Below are 27350 nucleotides of genomic sequence, written 5' to 3'. Positions count from 1 at the left end.
ATTGAGGAATCTGGAGCTTTCAAGAGAGAGGGAGATATCTGAGCGTTGGGAGAGATTATTTGTAATGTGGACCAGTGAAATGAGCTAATGAAGACTGTAAGATTTAAATTGAATGATCCGAATTGCTTGGTTGCATACTGAACTGTTAGATCAGGAGAGGATCTTGATCCCATGAATTGTGATCTAAATTTGCACCTCAAAAGTGCATTTTACCAAAGTTAATGCAAGTGTATTAGTCTAGCTAACTTTTTATTTGGTAAATTCCATTGAGCTTTGGGTAGTTCCATTGTATCAACTTCAGTGTGGTTATTGGTTTTCATGTATGGAGTGTTCTATATATTTACTTACAATTCATAAACCGTAAACCCTAAACTCTAAACTCAAGGAAAAAAAAAAAGTTATCAAACTTCGTTGAACCGGCCCTTTGTAAAAATCGCAGGGTGTGGATTGAAACGCAATGACTTGAACATTGTTTTTGGGTGATGTCATCTTCTTTGAGTTTTTTCATCCATTGCTAAATTAATTTTATGACAGACGTGCTTATTTCATAAGATTGTAGGTACAATCTTAAATTAAAGTGTGTTGGGTCGAAGTCACGTTGAATTTTGGTCCCATCCCCACCAACCTTAGTTTATGTTGGGTAAACTTAAATTGGGTACGTAATCATATTTTACTACAGCTGAAGTCAACCATATGTTACATACTTTTGAGCATAGGACAACTCTTACGGTAAAGTGACACTTTAACGGCCCACGCACATTAGTTTAGAGAGTTGTTTTATTATGTGACGGCCTTATTCAAAAATCTCTCCTTTATACTTGACGTTTTATGATGGCATCATCTTGATTAAGACCCCAAAGAAGACGCCGGGTACCACAATTTATCTCTTCCTGTGGCTTGACTTGTAACGCGTGGACTATGAGATCCCCTTACACTAACGAATTTTTTTTCATTGTGATCGGAACACGAGTGATGCATCACGTGTTTTATATAAGTAGTGAGAAATTTTATTTTTTAAATTATTAACTTTTTAACACACATATTTCATTATTTGTATAATAACACGTAATGTACTATTTCATATTTCAGTCACATTGAAAAATCTCTTCTACAAGAAGGGCTTAGGACTTGAATTACATCTTTGACAAAAAGAGGTTTCCACTTTCCAGTCGCTTTTCTTAATTCTTCACCCATTTATTGGTCATAATAATGATAATAATATGCACGGAGATCCCAAGACATAACAACCAAGGCCTACATTCAACACAGCTGGCTTTTTATCATTATGGGGCAACTCAGTAGTTGATGACGAATTTTAGATCTTTATTTTATACAGTATGTCTTAAGTTCGAATTCTATCGTTGATGAATTACACGATGGTGGCCAGGGAAAGACTGAAATGTTTCTTTGAATTTTCTCGGCTTCCGGAAGGGTAGACTGACGTGGTGAAGCTACGAGCTGATCCCCTTGTACATATATATATATATATATATTAACAAACGATATTATCTACACTAAGGGGGAGGAGGTGAGCTTAGCCTCACGGGCTAGCAATGGTTCAAATTCGCCTTTTGACAAGAATCAAAGCTACCTCTTACTTATAAGTAAAGAAGAATATCATTAGATTGTACTACTAAATTATAATTATAAATTACAATCTAATAATATGTGTGTGTATTACAGATATGGTTTTGGTTATTTTATACTGGTTGATTTTTGGTGTGTTTCATGCGTTATTAAAGAATTATAGGCACAAATTAAAACATAAAAAAATAAAGAGGCATTCACCATGATTGCTTAATTTTCAACTACAGTTATCACACACGTTATTTGCGTAATGTGAAAGGAAATGAATGAGGATTGTCTTCGGATCGTTTTGTGAGAATCTTGATGATCCTCAAATTGTGTTCGTTTATCGTATATTGTGCGGCTTGAAATCATTTTAAATTAAATACGAAGAGTACCTGACGAAAATTGGCCGCACGATATACAATGATCGGACACGATTTGAGGATTCCCAGGATCCTCATAAAGAGGATTCGGAGAGGATCCTCCTAGAAAGGAAATTATTGCAGAGAAAAAGATTTATGATTGTCATTTGGGTATGGATGATTGCGGGGATCTATCATTTTTAAAACCGATGGGGTAGAACAGTAATAGCACTCTTGGCCTGAAACCGCCCCATATTCGTACATTTTTATAATATTAAAAGCATATGATTTTTTTGCAACTTAACACTGTAGTCTAGTAATATTTTTCTTCACTTTAAGGTAATAGGTTTCATTCTTGTCAAAAGAGAATTCAAAACCAAAAACGTCTCTAACTTACCTAAACTCAAGTTTCATTTTTTTTTTCTTTTGCATTTCTGTCATTCTCTTTCTCTGTCTCTCTGTATCTTTCTCTTCATATAAAGATATATTTACACAAAAAGAGTTGGACGATGATTTGATATCGAACAACACGAAGCGGGAAACAATGCTGTTTTTTTTTTTTTTTTTTCCCCATTTGAATGCGAATTTGAATATAAAAATGTTCTCCCTCCACTATAAACGGCGATCTATACAATAGAATAATTCCAAGAAATATCACATGGTTCTTAGTATAAGGACAATAAATTATTATATGGTAAGTAACGTTTCTAGAAACTCTTTATTTTTATTTAAAGAAAACGTTTCTAAAAACATTAGGAATATGTATAAATATGTAAAGAAAATGAACATCAATAGGTATTTCATAAAAGAAAACACAGTAAAGGTCGTAGTGTTGCAAACAAATTATAATATGGCACTTTCTAAATTCATTCACACAAAACAAAGAAAAGAATTTCACTGTCAAAATTGAGTTCATCACAACTATATATGAAGGCCGTCACAAGTATATACGTTGTTCTCGCATTGAATCCGGATTCTTTTTATGAGGATTCCGAAGATTTGTGAATCGTATCCGTTAATCGTACATTGTATGGTCAGAAATCATATTTAAAATTAAATACAAACAGTATCTGACAAAAACTAATTGCACGATTTACGAATTCTCACCAACAGGATCTGGAGAGGATCCTGTTGGCTCGCATTTATGTGAGTTGAGCATAAAATTTCCTCCAACCAAGGAGACAACTACCAATAACCAAACCTTTTTTTTTTGGAAATTATTATTGGCACTTAAAAAATCTCATTTTGCATTCCAAACTTTCTATAATTATAAAAAAAAATATACGGAGTGTAGAATGAGATTTTTAGAGTGCTAATAACATCTCTCTTTTTTGTATACAACGTTATATTAAAATTTAACAACTCTCACTTACAGGTGAAGAAAATGATAACCCAAACCTTAATTGTTAATGTGATAAATGACATGAAAATACAGTTTTAGATGAAATTTAAATAATTAAATTATTGCAACAATACTTTGGATCACATGTTTTAAAACGGTCTCCTTTAGTCTTTAGGTACATGAATAAATATTTGTATCTACCACCTCCTTTCTTCATTCCAGTCGTGCTACCAACATGAGTCCATGAAATTTTATTATAATATTTTCTGGCAGATACCCCTATTTTTTTCTTTTCTGATAGAGAAAAAATCTCTATTCACAGGGAGAAATCACGAAAACAACAATTTCTTGTACGGCCAAAGAAATAAGCAATCCGAGCAAAACTCGGAAATATAATACTCTCAAATATGACTATCAAAAACAATTAGGCCATGATGAGCAAAAACATCCGTAATAAAAATTTACTAACGAAATATATGGTTCTACCTGATCCTAGTTAACTATGAATCCAACCAACTGATGCCACCAATGATGAAAAGAAGGTTTCAGAGGACACCACAAAAACCTTGAACCTCTGATCCTTTGCAAGATCATGTATAATTTTTTTAGAAATGATAACCCTGCTCTATTATTCTTTTCTGACACACATTTTTTATTAATAACTGACGAATTAAATAAATCAAACGAAAATAACGATCATAATTAAATAAAGAGAAAATAAACGTGGTAACGTTCATAAGAGAGTGAGGATCCTCGCTGATTCCTCTTTGTGAGGATTCTGGGAATCCTCCAATCACATCCGTTCATCGTATATTGTGGGACCAGTTTTTGTCAAGTACTATTTATATTCAATTTTAAGTAAAAAAAAATTACAATATTTCTGACTGCACGATAGATTCATTTTTGAGTAAAAAAATTTATAATAATTTCTGATTGTACGATATACAATAAACGGATATTATTGAAGAATTTTCAGAATCTTCATAAAAAGCATCTGACGAGGATCCTCTTGGTTCACAGGATAATAAATGAACATATAATAAGAAATAAATAAATAAATAAATATATGAAAAAACTAAAAACAGAGAGGAAAATAGAAAAGAGAAGTGAACGGTGGAAGATGCAAGGGCGGTTGGCAGTGCCCAGTCCCCACTTTGATGAAGTCAGTCGCAGTCGCCGATCTTGACATCCAAAAAGTAGCCAACTTTGGTGTCCTCGACTCTCTCGGCTCTCTCGACTCTCACACATCACCACACCAGTTCCTTCCCAGAATTATATAAATCCCAACCATTAATCCCTTCACAATTTCAATCCCCTTCTCCTTTCCATTGCTCTCAATCCTCCTCTCGTTCGGTAAATCCCGGTAAATGCCACCCCCTAAAACGTCAAGAATCAACATCATCTAACCAAACGCATTCTCTCTCTCTCTCTCTCTAGAACATTTTTAATTGCCGTAAAAGTCTAAGCACAAAGCTACCTATTGCTTCCCCCTCCCCAAAGGGATCTCTCATTTTACTCTCTCTCTCTCTCTCTCTCTGATCAACCCAAAGGTACGTGCAAAGCTATTCGTTTCCTTCTGTTCCCAACAATAAAGATGAGATTTTTCAGCTGCTTTTATAAATTACACAGCTGCCCAAGACTTGCCCAGTTTGCTATTTTTGTATTTTATCATGTTTTGTGATTTTTTAGTGGATCTGTCACTCCCAAATGATTATCCAATGATTGTAGCTACACCCCTTTTGTCCATTTCTCCAAATGGATCTTGTATGATTTTACCTGATTGTGTTAGAAATCATTAGTTTTTTGGTGAAAGATTGTGTTGGAAATTAGTGTGATCGTTTTTACCTTGAGGGATTTGACCAAATGTGAAACTAGCTGCTGTGGTTAAATATTTGGTGAATTTTAGATTGAACTTGAAGGTCATGTAATTTAATTTCCCATGTAATTTTCAATGCTTTTGATTTTTTACTTGGAAGAAGTGGGTGAATTTTTCTTTCTTCAGTTGTTGTATAGTATTTGAAAGAGGAATGTTTTAAACTATATTATTTTTTAACCTTTTATTTACCATTGTTATTTACTGTAGGTTGAAAAGTGAAGTAAATTGGTGAGCAACATGTATCTTCTGAGAAGGCAATCTCAAAAACCAACCCCTGAGGATGATTCTGCACAAAAAGATGCAAAGGTAACAAATTTAGTTACTTTTCTGGTTTGTAGTAATATCAAAAGTGTACAACTGGCAATCCAAAGGGTTTGTGTATCTCAAGTTAATTGGTCTGCCTCTCCGGCGTACACATGATCATAATTGTTAAGTCAGCCAAAAATATTAAAGCTTACCTCCCAATTTCGATTGAAAAACAAAGCAGTGTGCAATATAGAAATCTGACGTTGAATGACGCGAATGTACATTCAGGTCAAAGAACTCAGGGCAGCACTTGGGCCCCTGTCTGGACGCAATTTGAAGTACTGCACCGATGGATGCCTTCGGAGATATTTGGAAGCTCGGAGCTGCAATCTTGAGAAGGCGAAGAAAATGGTTGAAGAGACACTGAAGTGGAGGGCAACGTATAAGCCTGAAGAAACCCGTTGGGTAAGTTGGATGAACTTTTATGATATTCACAAACTAGAAATAGATATATTTGTAGACTGTTTGTTTCTCTTAATATGTTGGTAATTCTGCTTGAGCATAAACTGATCAACTTTTGAGTTTGTATATTTTGTTTTCATCAAATTATATGGCAGAATCAAAACTTAATATGGACTCAGATGGTGTTCTCCAACCACATTGCTCGTGAATTGCGTTCATTTAATTCATTTGCATCATCTGCAGCTTACTTCTGTGCATTGCATGGGCTATCGCCCGTCATAGTTATTGATGATTAATTCTAGTTCACTAGGAAAATTTTCAATTCACTATTTGGGTTTGACTTAAGTTTGTACTTACCACTGAAACATGTCATTGTTCAGCATGAAATAGCGCATGAAGGTGAGACTGGCAAAGTATTTAGAGCTAAGTTCCATGATCGACTTGGGAGGAGCGTGCTTATAATGAGGCCAGCACAGCAGGTCCGTAGTAGGCTATCCTCCCCACCCCCTAAAACATGGTTACACTTTCAGTAAGCTTATAGTTAGTAGATTTAACTCATTCTCTTTCTTTTTCGTTTTTTCTTTGTTCTTTCAGAACACAAACTCGCCCGAAGATAATATCCGCCATTTAGTCTATCTTATAGAAAATGGTATCCTCAACCTTCCCGAAGGTCAAGAACAGATGTCATGGTTGGTTGACTTCACTGGATTCTCAATCAACACCAATGTCAGTGTCAAGACAGCCCGGGATATTATTAACATTCTACAGAGCCATTACCCCGAGAGGCTTGCGGTTGCATTTCTATATAACCCACCAAGAATTTTTCAGGCATTCTGGAAGGTATGAACTTTTCGTGGCAATTTTTTATGTTATTGACACGGATATTCCCACACCATACTTCAACTGAATTTGAAGCATCGATATTTCAACTTTCTTTTTTCAGAATGTAAAAGTTTGGTTAATAGAACTTCAACTGGAAGGCAATTTAGTGAGGGTTCATTGGGATTATTGTAGTATCCTTCATTTTCATTTTTTAGCCTACCATTATAAAAATTTCGAACATGGTTCTTCGAGCTTGGTCAATAAAAGATGCCGGCCAACTAGCTAAACTCCTCGACGTAAACCCAAAAACTTCATTTTTGATATGATCTGGCATTGGTTATAGTTTGCGTTCGCTTACATTATATTTAGTGGTACAACATTTGTAGCTTAGCAACTATCTGTCATTTGATGATCTTCCTGCTGCCTTTCACTTCCGTAGGCTGTCAAGTACTTCCTGGATGCCAAGACCTCTCAGAAGGTGAAGTTTGTATACCCGAAAGGTAAAGAAAGTGTGGAGCTCATGAAGACATTCTTTGATGCTGAAAATCTTCCGAGCGAGTTTGGGGGACAAGCCACCCTAAAGTATGACCACGAGGAGTTTTCACGAATGATGGCGGAGGATGATGTGAAAACTGCCAAGTTCTGGGGATTTGATGAGAAGCCTTTCCATATAACAAATGGGCATTCTGGAGCAGAGGTGGCACCGCAGCCTCTCCCCGTTGCACCCGTGGCTAGCTGATTACCCTGGCCGGCCCAGCGGAGTGTAGTAAGAATTTAAAAGTTATACAATGTGTACTACAAGCTGTCTTTAGTTTTGAATTCGGAATGAGGACCGAGAGGGTTCGTGGTTCAGTTCCTCGCTGCAGGTTAATAAGCATTTGTACTACCGTACGTAACTGCTAACTACGGGGGAGATCGATAACCTCATTGTTTTCCTGACGTTCTCTACTTAAACGTACAGTGTGATGTTTTTCTATCTTTTTAATGGGTTTTTATTCTCTTGATTTAAGAACTTCATATACCATTCCAATTGCTGCAATATTTCACATCCGTCATGAGGCAAAGTTCACTTGTCGATGGTATGCCAGTGCCTTGAAATGTGACTTGCCAGATATCAACGTGGCAACGTTGACATTGAATTAGGAGGTCGTAAAAGTCTAATTCAAATGGTTAAGAGCATTTATTTTCACGCCCGAAGTCTTGTTCGCTTCCCACTCCCTGATACCCAAAAAGGAAAACAAGCACATTGACTCAGCCATTCATTTCCGTCTTCAATATAAAAGAAATCCGAAACCACGAAAAACTAACCATTCGCCTAAGAGGCTCTACTTTCTGATTGCCCCGAGTCTGAACCACGATGCAAGGCAAGAGCTCTGAAGGAAAACAAACAAGTCAAGACCTACAACTGACGAAACTTTGAAACGCATTAGATATTATTACACAAATCCAAACACAGCCTACAGACAAGGTACATAGCTTACGAGATGAGTCACCAAATAATGCAACTTCTGGTTTACTATATTACATGATAGCTTTGCAGCTGAATTTCACGTAAACATAACAAAGCCACTGACTGCAAAGCAACTCCATTTGATAAGAGACAAACATGCCGAGTAATATTACAACAAAGCATGTTCTTATAGCATATGTATTACTGAGGTTTCTTCTGTACAGTGGGTTTTGAGCTATGAAGTTTACTTGGTCAGAGTTCGTTGGAATACAGGCACTCGTCCACAAGTTGGCGAAGGTTGGGGTTCTCCAAGGCAGCAGCAACTCTTTCTTTATCATTCAACTGCTTGTTAACTAGGAAAATGGAAAGAAACAAACTTTAAATCTCACATGTCAAAAATGCAATGAAGAAAAGTTACTTCTCGCACGCTGGAAATTCACAAACTACGGTTGATGCATTCTTGATACTTGACATGTTACCAGCCAAGATAGGTGTCACTGATGGATCATGTGTATCTGAGCAAATACATCTCGAGGCACCAAAAACTGGTTTGGTAAGTGGTAACATTTATCTCAAAACTACTTAGAGATATAACCGAATCTTTTCTTTTCCTGCCTAAAGACATTAAGCGAAATAAGTGGGTTGAATACCAATCTAACAACCATTGGTCCAACAATTCCCTAGGCACAATACAAAGTTACAATCATTCCAACAATTCCTTAGGTACTTCACAACAGCCGTTTCCAGAAGACGACATTGTGATAAGATTTCTTAGTCATTACTTGATTCGAACAGGGAAAACGAGATTACCTGATTCTTCATCTGCATGAGATCCTGGAGATACTTTAATATCAACCTGTTGTAATGCATCATCAAACATATGGTTAAGCAAATAGCTAAACAATTACAATATGCAAAGATAACCGCCCGATGAAGTCTTGTATAATGTGATTTCTCATTACCATTTCAGACTTATTTCTCAACATACACCAATTGCTCAAAGAAAAGTCCTGATTTGTAAATGGTTCTAGGTCAAAATATGCGGTCAATTATGCGTTGATAAGGGGATCAAAAGATGCTAAAGATCAAATGCGGAAGACTGCTAGCGCGATGGAGAGAGTTGAGCAACTCCAAATGGGGCATAGCTAAGTTGGCGGTCACAACTCACAAGGGAGTATAATTTGTAAAAACCCTAGGGTAGATTCTCTGTGAACCCTCTCAAAAAATGGGGGGAAAACTATGGGGTCTATGACAAATGAGAGAGACTACGCATAGCTGGAGTAGTGCCGGGTAACCAACATTTTCTAATCACATTACAAGCCAATTAACACACGATCGTAATCATCTTTGGAATGTAACAAGTACACATCAACCATCGCATTACGCAACTAGCATGATAATTGAATAAGAACTATACAAGAGAAAAATGAGGAACGATGTGTCTCATCTAGCACCATGAGTGTTTGCACTAACCAGCATCAAATTTTGGTCGTCTTGCAACTACCGCCATTGACAGAGTCGTAACTAAAAACCAAAGGACCACAGAATTTTCGCATAACAAAAACAGGACGCGGCGTATAAATTAATCGCTTGATATTCAATGCACCAAAATCTACATAGCAAACTGACGGACCTTGTAATGAGGAGGGAAGCAATGTTTCAGTTTAACTCTCAGGCACAGACCTATCACTGTTGCCATACTGCAATGCTGAATCGTCGGCGTAAAAGTTATCCTTCAACCAAATTTCATAAAATAAAATAAAAAATAAAGATCAAAACTTTGGTGATTTCTTTAAAAACCCAGAATCTAAATTACCAGGAAAAGAAAAAAAAAAAGAAAAACCAAAATTGAAGCTGAAAATTGAGAAATGATACTAACAGAATACGGCCGAGCTTGTCATCCACAGTGATCGACTCCTCCGAAAGCACGCTGAGCTGCTCTAACGAGTAGGGGTGCTCCGGATCTCTAATATCCCTCACGAAATTTGCAATTTCCAGTCAAAGATCACAAATTTCAGCAAAATTTCACGTAATTAAATTTTTTTTAAAAAAAGGAAAAAAAAAGAAGGCGGTGAGAGATGGAATGGGAAAGGATATCATAGATATCGAGAGGATCGACGGCGTCGTCGGCGTGGAGATCTTCGGTGCGAGCTACCCTTTCCTTCTTAGCGTGGACCACGGGGTTGGCATTGATCAGACCCAACGTCATCTTCTTCTTCTTCCTTCTCTTTACAAGCTCACACACCAGTCCAAGTCTTTCACTTTCTCTACTTCACGAACCACCTTTACCTACGTGGTCACGAGCTCTAGGTTTTTTTATTTTTATTTTTATTTTTAAATAAGGATAACTAGTATGTCAAGATTATTCATCATTTTTAGAGTCTGAAAATACTCACAGTCATAAATCTAACTTCCACATCAATAACGGATTTTGAATTCAAGACGTCCAGATCAAGAGCCTGCTCACGAGCTCTAGTTTTTTTTTTTTTTTCATTTTAAAAAGGACAACCAATGACAAGTTATGATTATCCACCTCTACTAAAAGCTAGAAAAACTCACAAAAATATTTCAACCTCTTCAAATCTATAATCCACACCAACGGATTTCGAATCTAGAATTCCAATTGAAGAGCTCTAGTTGGTGAGCTTATTTATTCCTTTATTTTTGTACTATTAGTCTATCAGTTACTTTTTTATATAACAAGTACTTAAAAATAAGCCATGTGTCCCACTTAGAAGTCTTAGGTCAATCGGTTGTCACTTTTCAATATCATACAAATAAAACAGAATATTCACGCCGGTGAGAATAATCGAATCCATTTTTGTACATTAATAATATTGTGTGAAAAATAAACATTGTGGTCCCGTAGCTCAGTTGGTTAGAGCGTTGGTCTTATGAGCCGAAGGTCGCGGGTTCGAGCCCCGCCGGGACCATTTTTTTGTCTTTTTCTATTTTTTTACATTCTTTTTTTTTGTCCACTATTTTCACACACTTCATTATTTTATGGGAAATATTTTTAAACTTTGGTTCATCCACTCACATGCTATTATTACGTCCACGGATGGATTGGAAGGCACTCACATGCTATTATTACGTGCGATTCCCACTTACACTTATATGAGCCAATTAATCATAACCAACTTGCCAAATTTTAATTATTGAATGTGTGAGTTCAACGAAAAAATGGTGGTTGGTACAAGATTAGTCGTAAAATTAATCATCATATACTTTTAATTTAGCATTCATGAAATACAAAATCACATGTAAAATTAAAATTTTGGTGTTGCAATTTCTTTCTCATGAGAGATGTGGTGGTGTTAGAAATGTATGCTAAGAGAAATCATATTGGGGTTAATTAGGAATAAATATTTACTTTTTACGAGTGATTTTAAATTAATTAATTTTTTAAATAATTATCTAACTTTTTGAAATTAAACATTTGCTGGATCATTAGTATTAACTATTAAGTAATGATGTGCATAATAAAGGGAAACCAGTTTTCGAACTCACGTTATTTTTGGCAACAAACTTAAAGTTTAGCTTAGCTAAAATGACCTATTTGGGGATTTAGGACTCCATAATTATATGTTCATGTTGGGCTAACGTCAATGAAATATTACAATATTATTTGGAGTGTTCTAAAAAGTTTAAGACCAAATTGAAATCACCCAAAATACTTTGTTATTTTGATAAATAATTTTTGGGCTTATAAGTGGCGTAATTCTGAGAGTTAAGTAGAGAAATATGAATTTTAAAAAATATAGTAAAATTTTTATTTTTTATCAAATGATAGATTTTATTAGATTAGTTACCGATAGAGATTGAACCCATGCCGTGAATGCAAGGACTCAACGTCTTTCCACCACTATGATAAAAAACCACTTGCAAGAATCTATGGCTCTTTTGGAAGTGTTTTTAAAATGACTGAAAACGCTTTTGCTGAAAATATTTTTAAAACCAACCTTTAGTAAAGATGCAAGTAAATATTGGGAAAACACTGAAAGTGGTGCTTCTTGCCGAAAGCACTGAAAGTGCTTTTGGAACCCAAATTTTTTTTTTTTTTAAAAGTACTTTCAATCATTATAAAAGCATATTCAAACGAAATAAGTTCCAATAAGCTTAGAAAAAGGAAACGGCGTCGTACGACGCACTCGCTCTTTAATCACCCCAGCCAAAAAGAACTCCGATCAAAGGACAACGACAACATGGTACACAGTGCCTATGATTCCTTCGAGCTCATCAGTAACTGCCCGACGAAGATCGAAGCCATCGAATCGTACGGACCAAAGCTCCTCATCGGCTGCTCCGATGGATCTCTCAAAATCTACGCTCCGGACTCCTCCGGCTCCGACCGCTCTCCGCCGTCCGATTACCACCGTCACAAGCTCCAGAAGGAACAGTACGCGCTGGAGAGGAACGTCGCCGGTTTCTCAAAGAAGCCCTTGGTTTCGATGGAGGTCCTGGAATCGCGAGAGCTCCTCCTTTCCCTCTCGGAGTCGATTGCGTTTCACGGCCTCCCGAACTTGGGCACCATCGCCGTGATCACGAAGGCGAAGGGCGCCAATGTCTACTCGTGGGACGACCGCAGAGGATTCCTCTGCTTCGCGAGGCAGAAGCGGGTCTGTATTTTCCGGCACGACGGTAATTCACATGAGTCATTAATTTCTTATCTTTTTAGGAATTTCAGTTGAAAATGCTCTAATTTTGAAATGATTTGGGAATTGAATGTGTTTAGGGGGACGAGGGTTTGTGGAAGTGAAGGAATTTGGTGCTCCGGATGTGGTGAAGTCGATGTCATGGTGTGGTGAGAATATATGTATAGGGATTAGAAGAGAGTATATGATACTCAATTCTACAAATGGTGCACTGTCAGAGGTGTTTCCATCGGGGAGGATAGCGCCGCCATTGGTGGTCTCTCTCCCTTCCGGAGAGCTTCTTCTCGGAAAGGTACTTGCTTTTGTTGTGTCTCCCATTTGGTTTGTGTTTTTCGGAATAAAAGCGCAAAAATTTTAGAGTACATTAATGTATGATTGCTGAATTTAACGGCTGGATGTGCCCGGAAGAATCCAAAGAAATTTAGCGAGTGAAAATGCAATGTATACTGTACATTGATGTATAGTAGAAGGACTCCTAAAAGGAATACTGATTAGTGATTACCATGTTCTCGTGTTTTAGGATAATATTGGGGTTTTTGTGGACCAAAACGGGAAGCTTTGTCAAGAAGGCAGGGTTTGTTGGTCAGATTCCCCGAATGTTGTTGTTGTTCAGAAGCCATATGCAATTGCTCTGTTACCAAGATATGTCGAGGTAGGTTGGCCTCATATTCCTAAAGAAAGAAATACTTATTTTTGCTTTTAATATTTTACAAGACGCAGGCCAGATATGCCTTCTTTTGCAGGTACGGTCGCTCCGAGATCCCTATCCATTGATACAGACGGTTGTTCTTAGAAATGCTCGTCGTATTCTACAGAGCAATGACGCTGTAGTTGTTGCATTAGAGAATGCTGTTTATGGTCTCTTCCCTGTTCCTCTTGGCGCTCAGGTATTCCTGATGCTCTATGTGCTAAACTTCTATTGTAGATGCACCATCTTCTTTGGTAAGGAGGTGAGAATTGTGTTTTTGCCTTGCAGATTGTACAATTAACAGCATCTGGCGATTTTGACGAAGCATTGGCATTGTGTAAGATGCTTCCTCCAGAAGAAGCAAGTCTTAGAGCTGCGAAGGAGGGGTCAATTCATATGAGGTGAATAATTTCTGCTTTCATTTCTCTTTTCGTTTATATGAATAAACAAATGTATTGGTCTAAAATTGCAATAAAATTGATGTGTTTGTATTTACATCTAACATGCATATGGTAGAAACGGACTTGTATATTAATCACAAATATAAATGGTTACATCAATGTAAGGTTAGATCTTTTCATGTTAAAGGAGAGAGTTTTGGGTTTGGAGCTATATAAGTCTGGACTCTGGAGTTGCCAATAGCTGGGCCACATGGCTGGAGAAATTTATTTGTTAGCACACTTGGACATGTAATACTATTTTTTGCTAGGTGGGGCCACGTGGCTGGAAAGCGATAAAGTTCTGGGTAAAATGTCTTGATTGATATTGAGATTCATGGGTACATCAATATATACAATTATATGCTCGTTGACTTTCGATAAATCAGGAAGTGATTTGGGAAGAGACATTATTGTGATTGCTTGTATATCGCGTCTATCAAAGGTTATATATATGGCCTTCCGTCTTATGCACACACTTGTATATATATGTATGTATATGTATACGCAATTTAAAGTTGAAGTACATCAGGCAGTGTTTAAGTATGCCATGTAATGCTTAACTAAGGTAAAAGTTTACCAAGCTTTCTTAAAACACTTTTATTTGTGCAAAGCAGTCAGTAGATTTGAATTTATAACCTGGTGCTGCATCAAATTCATGCTTGTTTTATGCCTTTTAAATTTTATATGTTAAAGGAGATTGTGCTATTGTTTACAGATATGCTCATCATCTTTTTGATAATGGGGCCTATGAGGACGCCATGGAGCACTTTTTGGCATCTCAAGTGGATATAACCTATGTTCTTTCTTTGTATCCATCTATTATTCTTCCAAAGACAACTATGGTTGCTGAGCCGGAGAAGCTAATGGATATTTCTGGGGATTCACCATATCTGTCAAGAGGTTCGTCTGGTATATCAGATGATATGGAACACTCTCTGCCGTCACTACTGGAATCTGAGGAGAGTGCAGCACTCGAGTCCAAGAAAATGAGCCATAACACTCTTATGGCTCTCATAAAGTTCTTACAGAAAAAAAGATATGGTATAATTGAAAAGGCCACTGCTGAGGGGACAGAAGAGGTTGTTTTAGATGCTGTTGGAGACAATTTTGTGTCCTATGAATCTAGGTTTAAGAAATCAAACAAGGTAAACTAATTATATTTGTTTTATATATGATTCCAATATTTCACTATGTGATCTGGTATTGATACACAAATTTCTATGGGTTATGAACGTGTGATCAGGATTTTGTCACTAAATGCAGCGTTCTAGATTTTGTGAACACAGATATTATGACATTTTGGTTGCGAACTAAGAAATAATCCTTTTTTTTCTTCTTTTTGGTGAGTAAGACTGTAAGAGATATATATTATTACCATGCTGTTCCTTTATGCTTTTTTAATGCGGAAAGTCATAGGCTTTGGTTACTTCATTAAAGTTAGCTTGGCTACGTATGATGCACATGGTTGTCAAAAGCAACCATGCTTTGTTAAATTAGATTAACCTGTTTGCAAACATGCATAACTCAACTGTCAAAAGTTAGTTTTTCTCAGTTAATTCCAATATTTGACCTTGTGTGTGTACATTTGCCTGTCTGGATTTTCACAACTTGAATACATCTTTGTACGTTTATATATTCGCTATCATTTATTTCATTTGTGATATCAACCTCACATTATCTTTGGTATCTAAGGGGCGTGGTAGCATTCCAGTTACCTCTGGTGCTAGGGAGATGGCAGCGATCCTGGATACAGCACTACTCCAAGCTCTACTTCTTACTGGACAGGCTTCAGTGGCTTTGGAATTACTGAAAGGTCTTAACTACTGCGATGTAAAAATATGCGAGGAGATTCTCCAGAAAAACAATCATTATGCTGCTTTGTTAGAACTTTACAGGTGCAATTCAATGCACCACGAAGCTCTAAAACTCTTGCATCAATTAGTAGAGGATTCCAAATCTAACCAAGTGCAAACTGAACTTATACAAAAGTTAAAGCCTGAGTCAATTGTCGAATATCTCAAGGTAGGTTTTCTCCATCTGATCAATGACTTTGATCTTGAATCTGCTAGTCATATTTCAGAAATTTGAATAGTTAGTGGTATGAAAGCTTTATATTTCATCAGTAATTGACATTTGGAGTCTGGAACGAGATGGTAGCATTACAGAAATCCTTGGTGTATAATTTAAATGCTAAGTAAAAAGCACAAGTTGCCTGACCATTTTCAACTATGAAAGGCGGGCTAATTTTTTTATTTAATTCCACGTTTCCTCTGAGTTTGTTTTGTTCCACTGAACACTACAAATTTTTCAGCATTACTATCATCTTATGTTTTTCCATGTACTTTGTTACATATAGAACTGAAAATTGTGATGTAGGGTTCAGTTTCAGACCTAAAGAACTATATTTGAATGTTCCATCCAACAGATGAAGTTTGATGTGTTATAATCGAACATATAACTTTTCATTTTTCATTTGGAGAATATGTTGTTTTAGGAACTTGAATATTTGCTAAGATTACTTGTTTTATCAGGAACCAAAACATGTGTAAAATACCTTAAAGTATTTGACCAATTTTCTTATGTGCAGCCTCTTTGTGGGACTGATCCCATGCTGGTCCTGGAGTATTCAATGCTTGTTCTTGAAAGTTGTCCAACGCAGACAATTGAGCTCTTTTTGAATGGGAATATTCCAGCAGACCTGGTCAACTCTTACTTGAAGCAGCATGCTCCAAACATGCAGGCCACATACTTAGAGCTTATGTTTGCAATGGATGAAAATGGAATCTCCGGAAATCTGCAAAATGAAATGGTAAGGATGTATGCATTGTTCACAAATAATAAGACCAATTTATTAGTTGGAATTTTAGGGTCATTTGGAATTGCCGAGAAGCTAAAAAGGTAGATAACTAAGGCTTTACCCACAATCGAGTTCTCAGTCTCACCTAGCGTAAAAGAGAATCGAATCCCTTGAGTTAACCATTGTAAAGGAATCAGAAATTGAACCTTTGGTGAGATTCGTCCCCACACCCATTCTGTAGTCTACTTCGGTTACAACACTATTTTTCCTCCGATCTGGGGCATAAGATAAGAGCAATCCATAGGACTCCCAATTCCAAAAAGTAGCTATCAATTAAATTAAAAGAGGCAAGTGGATTGGATTTTTTAATTTAGTTATTGCACTAGTGGGCAGGAAAAAAATCTCTGCTGCCAATTTCAGCTACTCTGTTGTAATTTCTGTGAATTGGTGATGCAAGTAGTATGCCGGTATTTACCAGCCAAAACTGCATTCTAATGGATTTAGTGCATGGCAGGTACATATCTATCTATCAGAAGTACTTGACTGGTATGCAGATTTAAGTGCTCAGCAGAAATGGGATGAGCAAACTTACTCCTCAACAAGAAAGAAATTATTGTCTGCTTTAGAGAGTATCTCAGGATATAATCCAGAGGCTTTGTTGAAACGTCTTCCAACGGATGCTTTATATGAAGAGCGTGCAATTTTGTTGGGAAAAATGAACCAACATGAGCTTGCCTTATCTCTCTATGTTCATAAGGTATTTTTTCTATGTTCACATCCTATAACCAATACGTTGTATATTATACGGATCCTGTTTGAGTTGATTAAGTTCTTGACTTTTGTAGCTACATGTTCCTGGGCTGGCACTGTCCTATTGTGATCGTGTGTATGAATCCTTAGTTCATCTACCATCTTCAAGATCTTCCGGAAATATATACCTAACTCTATTACAAATTTATCTTAATCCGAGGAAAACAACCAAGAACTTTGAGAAGCGAATTACAAATTTAGTATCACCTCAGAACATCGGTACACCAAAGGTTGGTTCTGCAAATACGGTCAAAAGTAAAGGAGGGCGTGGTGCTAAAAAAATTGCTGCAATAGAGGTGGCACCTGACATAAGAGTCGGTCAAAGTAGCACTGACAGTAGCAAGAGCGATGGAGATGCGGAAGAATCTAGCGAGGAAGGAGGGTCAACAATCATGCTTGATGAGGTCCTTGATTTGTTGAGCCGAAGGTGGGACAGAATAAATGGAGCTCAGGCACTCAAACTTTTGCCAAGGGAAACTAAGCTACAGGTATTCACTATACTAATTCTCAAAGAATATGATTTTATCGACCACAACACAAGGTGTTTGCCAATAGTGGAAAAGAATATTTCTAAATTTTAAATATTAGATTAATGTATTGCTGTTGATGTCTCTTTAATCTGATTTGTTCACGCATGGTTTTCTCCTGATATCGATGCTGAAGTTTTTTGTTATTATTGTTGATCTGCAGCACTTGCTTCCATTTATGGGACCCCTGTTGAGGAAATCCAGTGAAGCGTACAGGAACCTTTCAGTGATCAAGAGTTTGAGACAAAGTGAGAACCTGCAGGTATGCATATATCGTGCTTGGAATCTAAGTTTGGCAACGAGTAGGTGTATTAGGCTTGATCTTGTTGCAGATGATACTGAACCCCTAGTTATATGTTCTAGTTTAGTCTCCATGCCGCATGTCCTTTCGTTCATTTAGTACCATCTCAAAGTGCTCATTTCAAATGCTCTTGATGTGGTTGAGATTCCTCACCCAGTTATTTATGTTCATGATTGTAAACGTAGTTCACTACCCGAACAAATAAATGTTTATCTGAAACAGGTTAAAGATGAACTCTACGAACAAAGGAAGGGTGTGGTGAAGGTCACCAGTGACAGCATGTGCTCCCTTTGCAGGAAGAAAATAGGAACCAGTGTCTTTGCCGTATATCCAAACGGGAAAACATTAGTGCACTTTGTGTGCTTTAGAGACTCTCAAAGTATGAAAACCGTGGGCAGAGGATCGCCGCTATGGAAGATATGAAAATCAAGCATTCATGTGGCTAAAAGAAACGCTTTCCTCCACGTTCGGTTAGCAAATGCTGTAATTCATGCACGAGCCTCCGCTTTAAGGAAGTGATTTTAACTCTGCACTTTGCCGGGCACTCCAAGCATTCCGGGTTCCACTAGTTAAGTTTTGCTCTAAGTGGCTACCGTGTGCGATGATTGGAGGAGACTTATTGTAGATTGTGTGAGAGCGGGGTTGTGAGTTTTCGTTGTTGGTTATTTATAGCTTCGTTTGTAAAGATTGTAAAATGTAAAACCAGTCTTGTTATTGAGTTAACAAAACCCGAGCAGAAATGAGTTACACCGGTTAGTCATGTTAATTTGCCCGTGGCATTGCATCCGAGGTTGAATTCTCCTCCAGTAATTTAGAATCGTTTAGAATTTAAAAAGTGCGATGAACAAAAACGCAAGAATAATTAAGATGGAATTTGATTGTTAGGCAATAACATTAGCATTGTCAATAGAGTTCAACATTTTCCTACTCGACTTTTTGGCGGTAAAACGGTAAACGGTAACTCCAACCCGGGAGCCAAGGCACGGGGGGTCCACGTGCAAGACCTCCACCTCGAAAAGCTTCCTGGCGTTCTTGAAGAAGGCCGAGTCTTTCTTCCACCGCCTCATGTGGGCCATCACAAACACCCTTCCCTCCTCCGCCTCATCTGACATCAGCAAACGCAGCGTATTAAGCAACGGCTCGTAGAGATGATCGTGATACACTACATCCGAGGCTAGAATAAGATCAAACTCCCGCCCAATCTTCTCTACGTCCGCCGCTTCCCCCCACCTCAGCGCCGCCACGTGGACCACCCCACCGTTAGCTGCCAATACGGAAGCGTTCGCTTCCACGTTGAATAACAGGTTAGGAATGACGTGGGGGAGGTCAGTTACCGTGACGGTAGCCCCGAGCGTGGCTGCGGCGGCGATTCCGACGAGGCCGGTCCCGGAGCCGAGCTCGAGGATTCTGTGAGGCCGCTGCCTCGAGTCCAACGCCGAGAGTGTGCGGCCCAGTGGTCCGGTGCTGGGGTCACGACGGTGGCCGTCGAGGAGCGTGAGGAGCGTGGTGGCGGGCGGCCAGAGCTGGAAGGAGATGCCTTGAGACCGGAGCTCCCGGATGAAGACGGCCGAGTTGATGGAGTGGAGGCAATGCTGAGTCGATGGAAGGAGCGTGGCGGTCTCGGGGATCAGAATTGCATCGTCTTCAGAATCACCGCCTTCTTGAGCCGCCATTGATGATGCGCCGCCGCCGATGATTCTGGTTGCGACTCGACTTCAATTGTACTAGGGTCTAGGGCTTGTTTGGCTCACTATTTGATATTTACACTTTTTATACCGCCAAGTTGATCGGATTTGGATCTCCAGCAATGCGTCCTCACATGAATTTACGAATAGGCCCCTACCGATGTACATAATTACAAGGGACCAGGCCGGCATGGATCTCAAACCAGTTCTCAGCTGTGCAGTCTGCAAATTCCCTGAAAAAAGAAAAAAATTTCTTATTTCTGGAGAAGATGATCCGATCGGTGATGGTGATAAACACGCAGGGGAAGCCTCGCCTTTCCAAGTTCTACGAATTTCAGGTCACCTCCTCCTCTTTTCATTTTTCAATATTTATTTTTTCTGTAATTTTATTTATTTATTTATTTATTACTTATTACGATTGTTGTGTAAAAATGGCTGGCTTTCCAATTTCTGAGGGCAGCCTGTCGAGAAGCAACAGGAACTTATACGCAGCGTCCATGGAGGTTCTCTCTCTCTACTCTCTCTCTCTCTCTCTCTCTACTGTGATTTATGCTTTATTTGCTGCATAAATCAATGTGGATGCTAGCTTGACTCTCAATTTGTTCTGATTTTTTTTTTAAATTCAAATTAGGTTTTCATGTTGATTTTCCTTTTCCACAGTGTTGTCCAGTAGAGGTGAGAATGCGAGCAATTTCGTGGATGCTGAGTCTATTTTTGGCCCGGTACTTTGGCTAATCTACCCTCAAATTCTTCCTGTTTATAAAGTTTCTGGATGATCTGAATTTGGTAAAATTTGAATAAGAAACAGTCCTTGTATCCGCGGCGGTTATTCAAATCGGCTGTCTGAATCCTTTCCTTCTTGTGCAGGATACTCGCCTTGTGTACAAGCACTTTGCAACTTTGTACATCGTCTTTGTATTCGATGGCTCTGAAAACGAGCTTGCCATGCTCGACGTCATACAAGGTACCTAGCATTATCCATGTTATATAGCTGCTACTGAATTGCAAGGTTTCGATATCACAAGATACCGCACCTTTGAAGAGCATTCACAAGTTGATTGATTGCAATTTTGTTTGAAATCAGAAGATATCGGGAAAGTTTTTACGGTTGAAAAGTGGAATGTTGATGAATTTTGGTTGCAGAAACCTTATGGTTACAGTTAGTGTGTCATGACTCATGAGAAATGAGGATTACTGTGTATATGGTCCTGACTTGAACAACAGACTAAGTTATCACGCCCTCCCTATGTTAAGATCGAACATGGCAATGATTAGCTTGTTTCTCAAAGTTAATGCTTGTGCTAAGGGTTGCTTTGATTGAATGATTTGCTTACTTCGATTCTCATTCCTTTCAGTATTTGTGGAAACATTGGACAAATGCTTCAAAAATGTATGTGAGCTTGACGTGGTGATCAATTACAGCAAGGTAAATATGCTCCCTTCGTTTTGGTGTGACTAACGTTTACTTGTGATCTGTTGCGTGTACTTTGATACTCCGAGTAATGTGAAACATTATTTGGTATTGCTTTGTGATTTGACTTTGTCGCACAAAAGGGTGGGTGTTAGATTACATCATTATTGTTTAGGAATTGTAGCTGAATAAAATTCGTAATCTTGCTTCGCGAAACCATTTTCATTGAACTGTGCTTTAATTAGTTTTTTCTTCGTTCTCAGATGCATACCGTATTGGATGAGATTATTTTTGGAGGTCAAGTGCTGGAAACAAGTTCAACTGAAGTTATGAAGGCTGTCGAAGAAATCTCAAGGTGGTGTCTCTTCTCCCCCTCCCTCCCCCTATCCCCTCCTTGTATCTGTTGCCGACTATTTCGATGTCTGATTGCTTATGTTAATTTGAACTTTTGGTGCAGGTTAGAAGCAGCCTCAAATGCCATCTCACTGGTCCCAAAATCTGTTTCCGCCTGGCGGAGTCGATAGTTTGCAGTTTTGACTGATTTGTTATAATGTTCTATTTTGATGTCACACCGAGGCCGAGCCTCCAAAGTTTCTTTGATAGGAATCACTGCAGAGCACTTGCAATATTAGTGCGATGTTTGTGAATATTTGGATGCTTGATGGATGGCTGAATACTTACATGAAAAAAAATAAGAAACATGCGACAAGCTTGAGTTATCGGCATTATATATTCTGTTTTCTTGAGCTGCTGAGCATGTGTTTCTTTGGTTTCGAGTCTTTTAGACATCGCTTGTATCGAAAGATAATTAACACGAACAGGTACAATGCAGTCTCGTATTGTTCAATGAAGATACAAGATACAAACACAATGTGGAATGCCTGAAAATTTCAGCATACCCGAAACATAAGAAATTGGAACCAGTCAGATTGGTACCTGGTTAAGACACAAATCTCAAAATCATTTTAATGGCTTGTTCACATCTTCAAGAACTACGCGTGCAGCATTACGCCCGGGTGCACCCATCACACCGCCCCCGGGGTGGGTTCCGCTCCCACACAAATACAGCCCCTTCAGTGGCGTTCTGTAATTTGACCTGTATGTGTATACCAAAATAACATAAACAGATAGACTTTTTACACAAGCAAACATAAGGCATAGCTATAGCAGGAAGTTTATGTCGCAAGCAAAATCGGATACGTTGGAAGATTTACCATCCTTTCACAGGTCGCATGAGGAAGAGCGAATCCAATCCCATAGCACCATGGAAGATATTCCCTCCTGTCAAGAAACATTTACAAATCGGTGTGAGTTTTTGGATGCTGCAATCATGTTGAGATGATGAGCTATTTCATCGATTATGCATAGAAAGATGAAAATATATGGTCTCTTTTGACTCTACACTTTCGCTACATTTTGAGTTGAATCAAGTTTGTATGACAAACTTCCCATCTCCGTATTGTGACGCTCAATGGCTGCCACTTCCGGCCAATGCCCTTATATCATTTATGGTGAACTAAACTTGGCTGAACCATCTGCGGCTCTGCCTACATTTCTACAAAGATTTCAGTTTTGATGTACCTGTCAAACCAATTTCCCTTTCAAGGTCTGGCGGAGTCAACATGTCGTAACCAATAATTGATGAACTAAACCCAGGTGCATATTCATCAATCAAGCTAAAACATTTTTGTGCAAACGATTCCTACAAAGGTACCATGCCATTTGAAAGAATTAGTCAGAGGCCCAGAGAGGAGATTTCTGTGTCACCACAAAATTATTCCATCAGAAGTAAAGTCGCAACAAAAATGAAAGAAAAAAGAGTTGATGCCTCGTCTAGAAAGAAAAAGAAAGCTAAACGAAGGAATGAAAAACTCACTCTGTAAACAATATCTCCCCAGTGGCCATCTGAGGGACTATATGGTGTGTATTGAATAAACAAGTTGATCACATGCTTGCCTACAAAGAGTTGGATTATGTCGATATGAGAACTAGAATGCTTTCTATGAGGAACGAGACAATATGATACATTTTCAAGGCAAAGTAGTTTTATGTACCAGGTGGAGAAATAGTTTTGTCGAGTACAGAGGGAATCGTCATCTCAATAACTGGTCTGTTCGATGGCAATCCATTGACAGCATCTTGACAGGCGGAGTTAATCTCCTCCATGCTTTAGAAGAGAGACGGAAACGATATGAAAAAGCACAGCATGTGGAACCAAATAAACCAAACAGTGAGATAATAGCATACCTCTCAGAACCAATATGAATGGTGCCCACATGCTGAGGACCTGCATCGGGATGACCTAAATTGCAACTTTTGAACTGGGGCAATGTTTCAACCGCTAAATTTATTTTTGTAGTTCCCTGCAGATAGGTAAGTAACCTCAAGTTATAGTAAAGATAATAATTGGAAAACTAAGAAGAATGACACAGAAAATGAAGGAATAAAGGGAGCTTACAGAGCTGTAATCAGAATACTTAATTGCACAGACGAAATCAGGAGGAAGAGCATTATCTGGAACCAACTCCTGTGTCATATAATGGAAACCTATAATATAGATTAAAATCCATTTAATACAATTTTTTTAAAAGGTTTCCACAGGTGTTATTCCCATCTAATTTCTCACGGCACAAGGCGTCTCTACATATTTGAATTTACATACGCAGGCCCGGTGTTTTACCTTGAATGTTTTGTAAGGGGTTGCATTTGATAAAACAATCGAAGAATGCACCTGTGAGCCATCAGTCAACAAAACCTACAACAAGACATGTAAACAATATCCAACAAGTTAGATTTAAGTTTCAAGACTACCTCATTTAGGAAGCAAGAAGAAACTAACCCCATCCGCAGTGCCAGAGTCATTAATCAATAATTGCTGAACCTGAAGAACAAGATTGAAAACATAATCTACAAAGTCATACAGACAGACAATAGATGCACAAAGTTTGAGAACTGAAACATGAACTAATCCTAGCTCCTTTTGGGACATAAATACCTCTGCACATGTTACAATATGAGCCCCAGCTTCCTTAGCGGCATTAGCGATAGCCAAGGATACTGAACCCATCCCACCTTCAACATATCTGTACAGAAAGTTGGTTTTTCAATACTAGGAGAAAGTCTAAATAGGGATGAACAAAAAATTGTTAAAACGAACATTCAAGCTGAAGTATAACATATGAATGCTAACAACGCATTTATCCAATAATTTCTATCAAAGTATCATGTGAAACTAATTTTGAAAAATAGAGGGCAGAGACAAGTCAAGCAAGCAATGGAGTAACTTACGACCAAATTCCACGCTCACCATCAGTTTCTCCCATCACATGGTGCAGCAGAACATATCCACTGCCAGGTGTATGTACACTTCCCTGCATAAGAAACCGAGCGGAAAAGTGACTAAACAATGCAAATAATATAGTAGGATAGTCCTTTCGAGAAAAAAAAAATACAAAATGTGCAGTATGTATGATAAGTATTTAGAAATTATAAGTGATGAATCTCCAGCCGTTCATAATGACTCTTACCGTAGTTCCTATTACAGCATCCGTTGCAAGGGTTGCCTTCAGAACTTCTGCCTGTAAAACGCAAAATGACTCGATCATGTAGATATGACTAATATGCACAAAAATTCACAAGGTTTGAACTTTGAACTAATCATTGATGTAGAAATGACTTGATCACCTCAAACCAGTTATTCAAAACCTTCGAAGCCGGGGATAACAAAAGGTCCATAAACTCTCTGCCAAAGCCGATAATTACACAATCATAAAACTTAAATCTTTACTAGGTAATCAATTAGTAATTCATGCTGGTTCAGCTAACATCATTAGGAAAATGAATGATTCTTACACAAAGTCCTTTTGGCCTAAGGCGGCCGCTTGTCTCAAACACCGGGCCCAAAACATCGAATTGTGCATCTTATTCTTGAACCGATCACTAACACTACAAGATGACTCGCATTGCAAAGATTCAGGAGGAGCTGAATCCAGCAAGGGGTCCATAAACTCACAAAATTTCTCCAGCTTAGTCTCATATCTGTACGATCAATTTATTCAAAACCAACACACAGATAATGGATTTCGGAATACGGAATACGGAATACAGAATCCAGAATACGGGATACGGATTACGGATAGTACAAGTATAAACCTTGGATAAGCATCGGCGTCCTGTTTGGAGAATTTGGAAATCTCAGAGTGGTTAAGGTCCTTGTTTGGTCCCAAAAGAAGATATCTTCCATCCAAACAGGGCGTAAAGGACGAAGGACTCCTCTTCAGCAGCTTCATTCCATGCCGCGCCAGCTCTAATTCCCTGTTAGAGGGAGGCGTAAGGCATTGTTTGGTTGAAAATTAAATTATTCAAGCATTTCTACGATGCAAACCGCACAAAAAGATAACTGAAGAGATGAACAGATGTGGTGGGTGTTACTTGATGATGGAGGGGCGGAGGAGGCTCTGGAGGTAGCTACACCGAGAGAACTTGAAGCCCGGAACCAGCTCCTCTGTGACGGCGGCACCGCCGATCACGTGGCGCCGCTCAAGGACGGCGACGGATAGGCCGGAGCGTGCGAGGTATGCGGCGGCAGTGAGGCCGTTGTGGCCGCCGCCGATGACGAGAGCGTCCCATTTCTTGTCCTTCAACACGGTTGTAGCGGCGGCGGTCCCGGTGCTGCTGCTAAAGCTCCTTCGCCACATTTCGTCTCTAGTGGGACGGGACTGGGAGTCTGGCTTTTGCTGACTGCTTACCGGCTAAACTAGTAGTAGTGCTTGCTGCTTAGTGATCTGCTTAATCAGATTTTCATGTATAATAATAAGAATTAGTGTTGCAATTAAAAATTAAAATGGTGCTTTACAGGCAATGCCCGGTAAGCATCAGTAATTAATTTGATTAAATCAAATGTTTAACGGCAGTGTTGTTTCAGTTTATTGAGCAAGACGAAATGCTGCTGTTAGTCAAGAGTGTGCAAACCTCAACCGTTTGATGCATGTGGGGCCTTATACCGATCAACGGTCTCTGATTGTTTACCTTAAACAGGGAGGAGAGCGGATCACACGGTTAATTTGGACCATTAGTCCCCTTTGGGCCTCCCACGTCCAGTCAACCCAAACTACTGGGACGGACCTGGTCCCCATTGGGCTAGGCCTTTTATACTTTAGTGCACTTTCGTGTTCAGGTGCATAATGGATAACGCATTTAGAGGTTTAAATGAATGGTATGTTTACTTTGTTGGAATAAAAAAAAAAAAAATCCTTTGATTCCTTGTTTCTTATAGCTAACACATCTGCTGATTGAGAGTTTAAACCTGAATTTTACATATGCGATTCACTAGTGGAGACGACTCCACCGATGGACAGGAACCGACGGTGGCCTCCGTTTTCAAAGCAGTGTTTGTTTCGTATGTACGCATCTAGCGTGTGATGTATCGCCTAGCAAGTGATGTGTCCTCACTTGTGGTATTGTTTGCCAGTGAGGACTTTGCATGTGTCCCGATGTATGTAGGGATGGGTTCGGTTTCATTCAGTTTGGTTTTTTGCCAAAACCGAAATCGAAACTTCGGTTCGGTTCAATTTTCAATCGGTTTTTTTGGGTTTGATTTTGTTCGGTTCGGTTTTGGTTTTATTTTATTTTATAAAACTTGATCATTTTTTTAATATAGAATTTAAAAAAGAGGCTTGCATTGGTAGACTAATAATAAAAAAAAATGGAGAAAGTGGAAAGGCAATTGTACATATACAAGATCATATAAAGCAATCTTATTTTATCAACAACCTCAATTGCAAAGAAAAAATCACTGTATTCATTCAAAAAGTAAACAAATAGATAAGTTATTCCAAGTTTCAAAGCCTTCCAAAATTTTCTTCTATAACCAATGAAATATTCTCTCTAATTGAACCAAGTATGCTC

At 38.4% G+C, this 27350-nt stretch overlaps 5 protein-coding genes, 1 non-coding gene and 1 pseudogene across 9 annotated transcripts; 4 read left to right on the top strand and 3 right to left on the bottom strand.

The window, feature by feature from the left end:
• The first annotated feature begins 4478 nt into the window (after positions 1 to 4478).
• On the top strand, positions 4479 to 7692 carry LOC137748442 (uncharacterized). The gene is made up of 6 exons (XM_068488592.1): positions 4479 to 4823; positions 5357 to 5455; positions 5684 to 5860; positions 6238 to 6336; positions 6452 to 6697; positions 7119 to 7692. Exons 2-6 carry the CDS (start codon positions 5387 to 5389, stop codon positions 7416 to 7418), a joined length of 891 nt encoding a protein of 296 aa, XP_068344693.1. The 5' UTR covers positions 4479 to 4823; positions 5357 to 5386; the 3' UTR covers positions 7419 to 7692.
• Positions 7693 to 7758: 66 nt separating this feature from the next.
• LOC137748443 (protein AE7-like 1) lies at positions 7759 to 10411 on the bottom strand. 3 transcript variants are annotated; one of them, XR_011070054.1, is made up of 7 exons: positions 10227 to 10411; positions 10009 to 10114; positions 9763 to 9862; positions 8940 to 8985; positions 8378 to 8482; positions 7988 to 8052; positions 7759 to 7897 (listed from the first exon to the last, which is right to left on the bottom strand). XR_011070054.1 is itself a non-coding variant. In XM_068488594.1 (6 exons), exons 1-5 carry the CDS (start codon positions 10336 to 10338, stop codon positions 8382 to 8384), a joined length of 465 nt encoding a protein of 154 aa, XP_068344695.1. In that variant the 5' UTR covers positions 10339 to 10411; the 3' UTR covers positions 8093 to 8252; positions 8378 to 8381. The 3 variants fall into 3 exon arrangements, 2 of the variants coding, with proteins under 2 accessions (XP_068344695.1, XP_068344694.1); XM_068488594.1 differs by lacking the exons at positions 7759 to 7897; positions 7988 to 8052 and adding an exon at positions 8093 to 8252; XM_068488593.1 differs by lacking the exons at positions 7759 to 7897; positions 7988 to 8052 and having other exon boundaries at positions 8093 to 8482; positions 10227 to 10407.
• Positions 10412 to 10988: 577 nt separating this feature from the next.
• On the top strand, positions 10989 to 11062 carry TRNAI-UAU (transfer RNA isoleucine (anticodon UAU)). Its single transcript has one exon. It is a non-coding gene; the product is annotated as a tRNA-Ile (tRNA).
• Positions 11063 to 12257: 1195 nt separating this feature from the next.
• LOC137746699 (vacuolar sorting protein 39-like) lies at positions 12258 to 19148 on the top strand. The gene is made up of 12 exons (XM_068486707.1): positions 12258 to 12770; positions 12865 to 13076; positions 13305 to 13436; positions 13528 to 13671; positions 13761 to 13873; positions 14628 to 15057; positions 15605 to 15934; positions 16500 to 16721; positions 17224 to 17466; positions 17555 to 18007; positions 18210 to 18308; positions 18570 to 19148. The coding sequence occupies exons 1-12, from the start codon at positions 12335 to 12337 to the stop codon at positions 18768 to 18770; spliced, it is 3015 nt and encodes a 1004-aa protein (XP_068342808.1). The 5' UTR covers positions 12258 to 12334; the 3' UTR covers positions 18771 to 19148.
• A 54-nt stretch (positions 19149 to 19202) lies between these two features.
• LOC137746702 (uncharacterized) lies at positions 19203 to 20295 on the bottom strand. Its single transcript, XM_068486710.1, has one exon. The coding sequence runs from the start codon at positions 20018 to 20020 to the stop codon at positions 19229 to 19231; it is 792 nt and encodes a 263-aa protein (XP_068342811.1). The 5' UTR covers positions 20021 to 20295; the 3' UTR covers positions 19203 to 19228.
• Positions 20043 to 22092, top strand: LOC137746703 (AP-3 complex subunit sigma-like; annotated as a pseudogene).
• A 159-nt stretch (positions 22093 to 22251) lies between these two features.
• On the bottom strand, positions 22252 to 26303 carry LOC137746700 (uncharacterized). 2 transcript variants are annotated; one of them, XM_068486708.1, is made up of 16 exons: positions 25875 to 26303; positions 25596 to 25757; positions 25296 to 25481; positions 25128 to 25185; positions 24971 to 25021; positions 24732 to 24814; positions 24439 to 24526; positions 24283 to 24324; positions 24124 to 24198; positions 23902 to 23970; positions 23691 to 23806; positions 23498 to 23610; positions 23320 to 23399; positions 23025 to 23145; positions 22658 to 22724; positions 22252 to 22539 (listed from the first exon to the last, which is right to left on the bottom strand). In XM_068486708.1, exons 1-16 carry the CDS (start codon positions 26138 to 26140, stop codon positions 22404 to 22406), a joined length of 1713 nt encoding a protein of 570 aa, XP_068342809.1. In that variant the 5' UTR covers positions 26141 to 26303; the 3' UTR covers positions 22252 to 22403. The 2 variants fall into 2 exon arrangements, with proteins under 2 accessions (XP_068342809.1, XP_068342810.1); XM_068486709.1 differs by lacking the exon at positions 25875 to 26303 and having other exon boundaries at positions 25586 to 25701.
• Between the last annotated feature and the right edge of the window lie 1047 nt (positions 26304 to 27350).

Source organism: Pyrus communis, chromosome 10 (assembly GCF_963583255.1).
Source record: "Pyrus communis chromosome 10, drPyrComm1.1, whole genome shotgun sequence".
Taxonomy (NCBI): domain Eukaryota; kingdom Viridiplantae; phylum Streptophyta; class Magnoliopsida; order Rosales; family Rosaceae; genus Pyrus; species Pyrus communis.
The sequence above is the reverse complement of the archived record's forward strand: the minus strand, read 5'-3'. Positions and strand labels throughout refer to the sequence as shown.

Bases quoted from the DNA above. Each gene is read 5' to 3' on its own strand.
- LOC137748442 (XM_068488592.1), top strand. From the start codon at position 5,387: ATGTATCTTCTGAGAAGGCAATCTCAAAAACCAACCCCTGAGGATGAT. The intron at 5,456-5,683 runs GTAACAAATTTA...ATGTACATTCAG, and splicing joins CTGCACAAAAAGATGCAAAG to GTCAAAGAACTCAGGGCAGC. The intron at 6,698-7,118 runs GTATGAACTTTT...TCACTTCCGTAG, and splicing joins TTTTTCAGGCATTCTGGAAG to GCTGTCAAGTACTTCCTGGA.
- LOC137748443 (XM_068488594.1), bottom strand. From the start codon at position 10,338: ATGACGTTGGGTCTGATCAATGCCAACCCCGTGGTCCACGCTAAGAAG. The intron at 9,863-10,008 runs GTTAGTATCATT...ATTTGGTTGAAG, and splicing joins GACAAGCTCGGCCGTATTCT to GATAACTTTTACGCCGACGA. The intron at 8,483-8,939 runs GTAATCTCGTTT...CCATTTTCCTAG, and splicing joins TCATGCAGATGAAGAATCAG to TTAACAAGCAGTTGAATGAT.
- LOC137746699 (XM_068486707.1), top strand. From the start codon at position 12,335: ATGGTACACAGTGCCTATGATTCCTTCGAGCTCATCAGTAACTGCCCG. The intron at 15,058-15,604 runs GTAAACTAATTA...TTGGTATCTAAG, and splicing joins GGTTTAAGAAATCAAACAAG to GGGCGTGGTAGCATTCCAGT. The intron at 17,467-17,554 runs GTATTTTTTCTA...TGACTTTTGTAG, and splicing joins TATCTCTCTATGTTCATAAG to CTACATGTTCCTGGGCTGGC.
- LOC137746702 (XM_068486710.1), bottom strand. From the start codon at position 20,020: ATGGCGGCTCAAGAAGGCGGTGATTCTGAAGACGATGCAATTCTGATC.
- LOC137746700 (XM_068486708.1), bottom strand. From the start codon at position 26,140: ATGTGGCGAAGGAGCTTTAGCAGCAGCACCGGGACCGCCGCCGCTACA. The intron at 24,325-24,438 runs GTATTTATGTCC...CTTGTTCTTCAG, and splicing joins ATATTGTAACATGTGCAGAG to GTTCAGCAATTATTGATTAA. The intron at 23,400-23,497 runs GTACATAAAACT...AACTCTTTGTAG, and splicing joins CAAAACTATTTCTCCACCTG to GCAAGCATGTGATCAACTTG.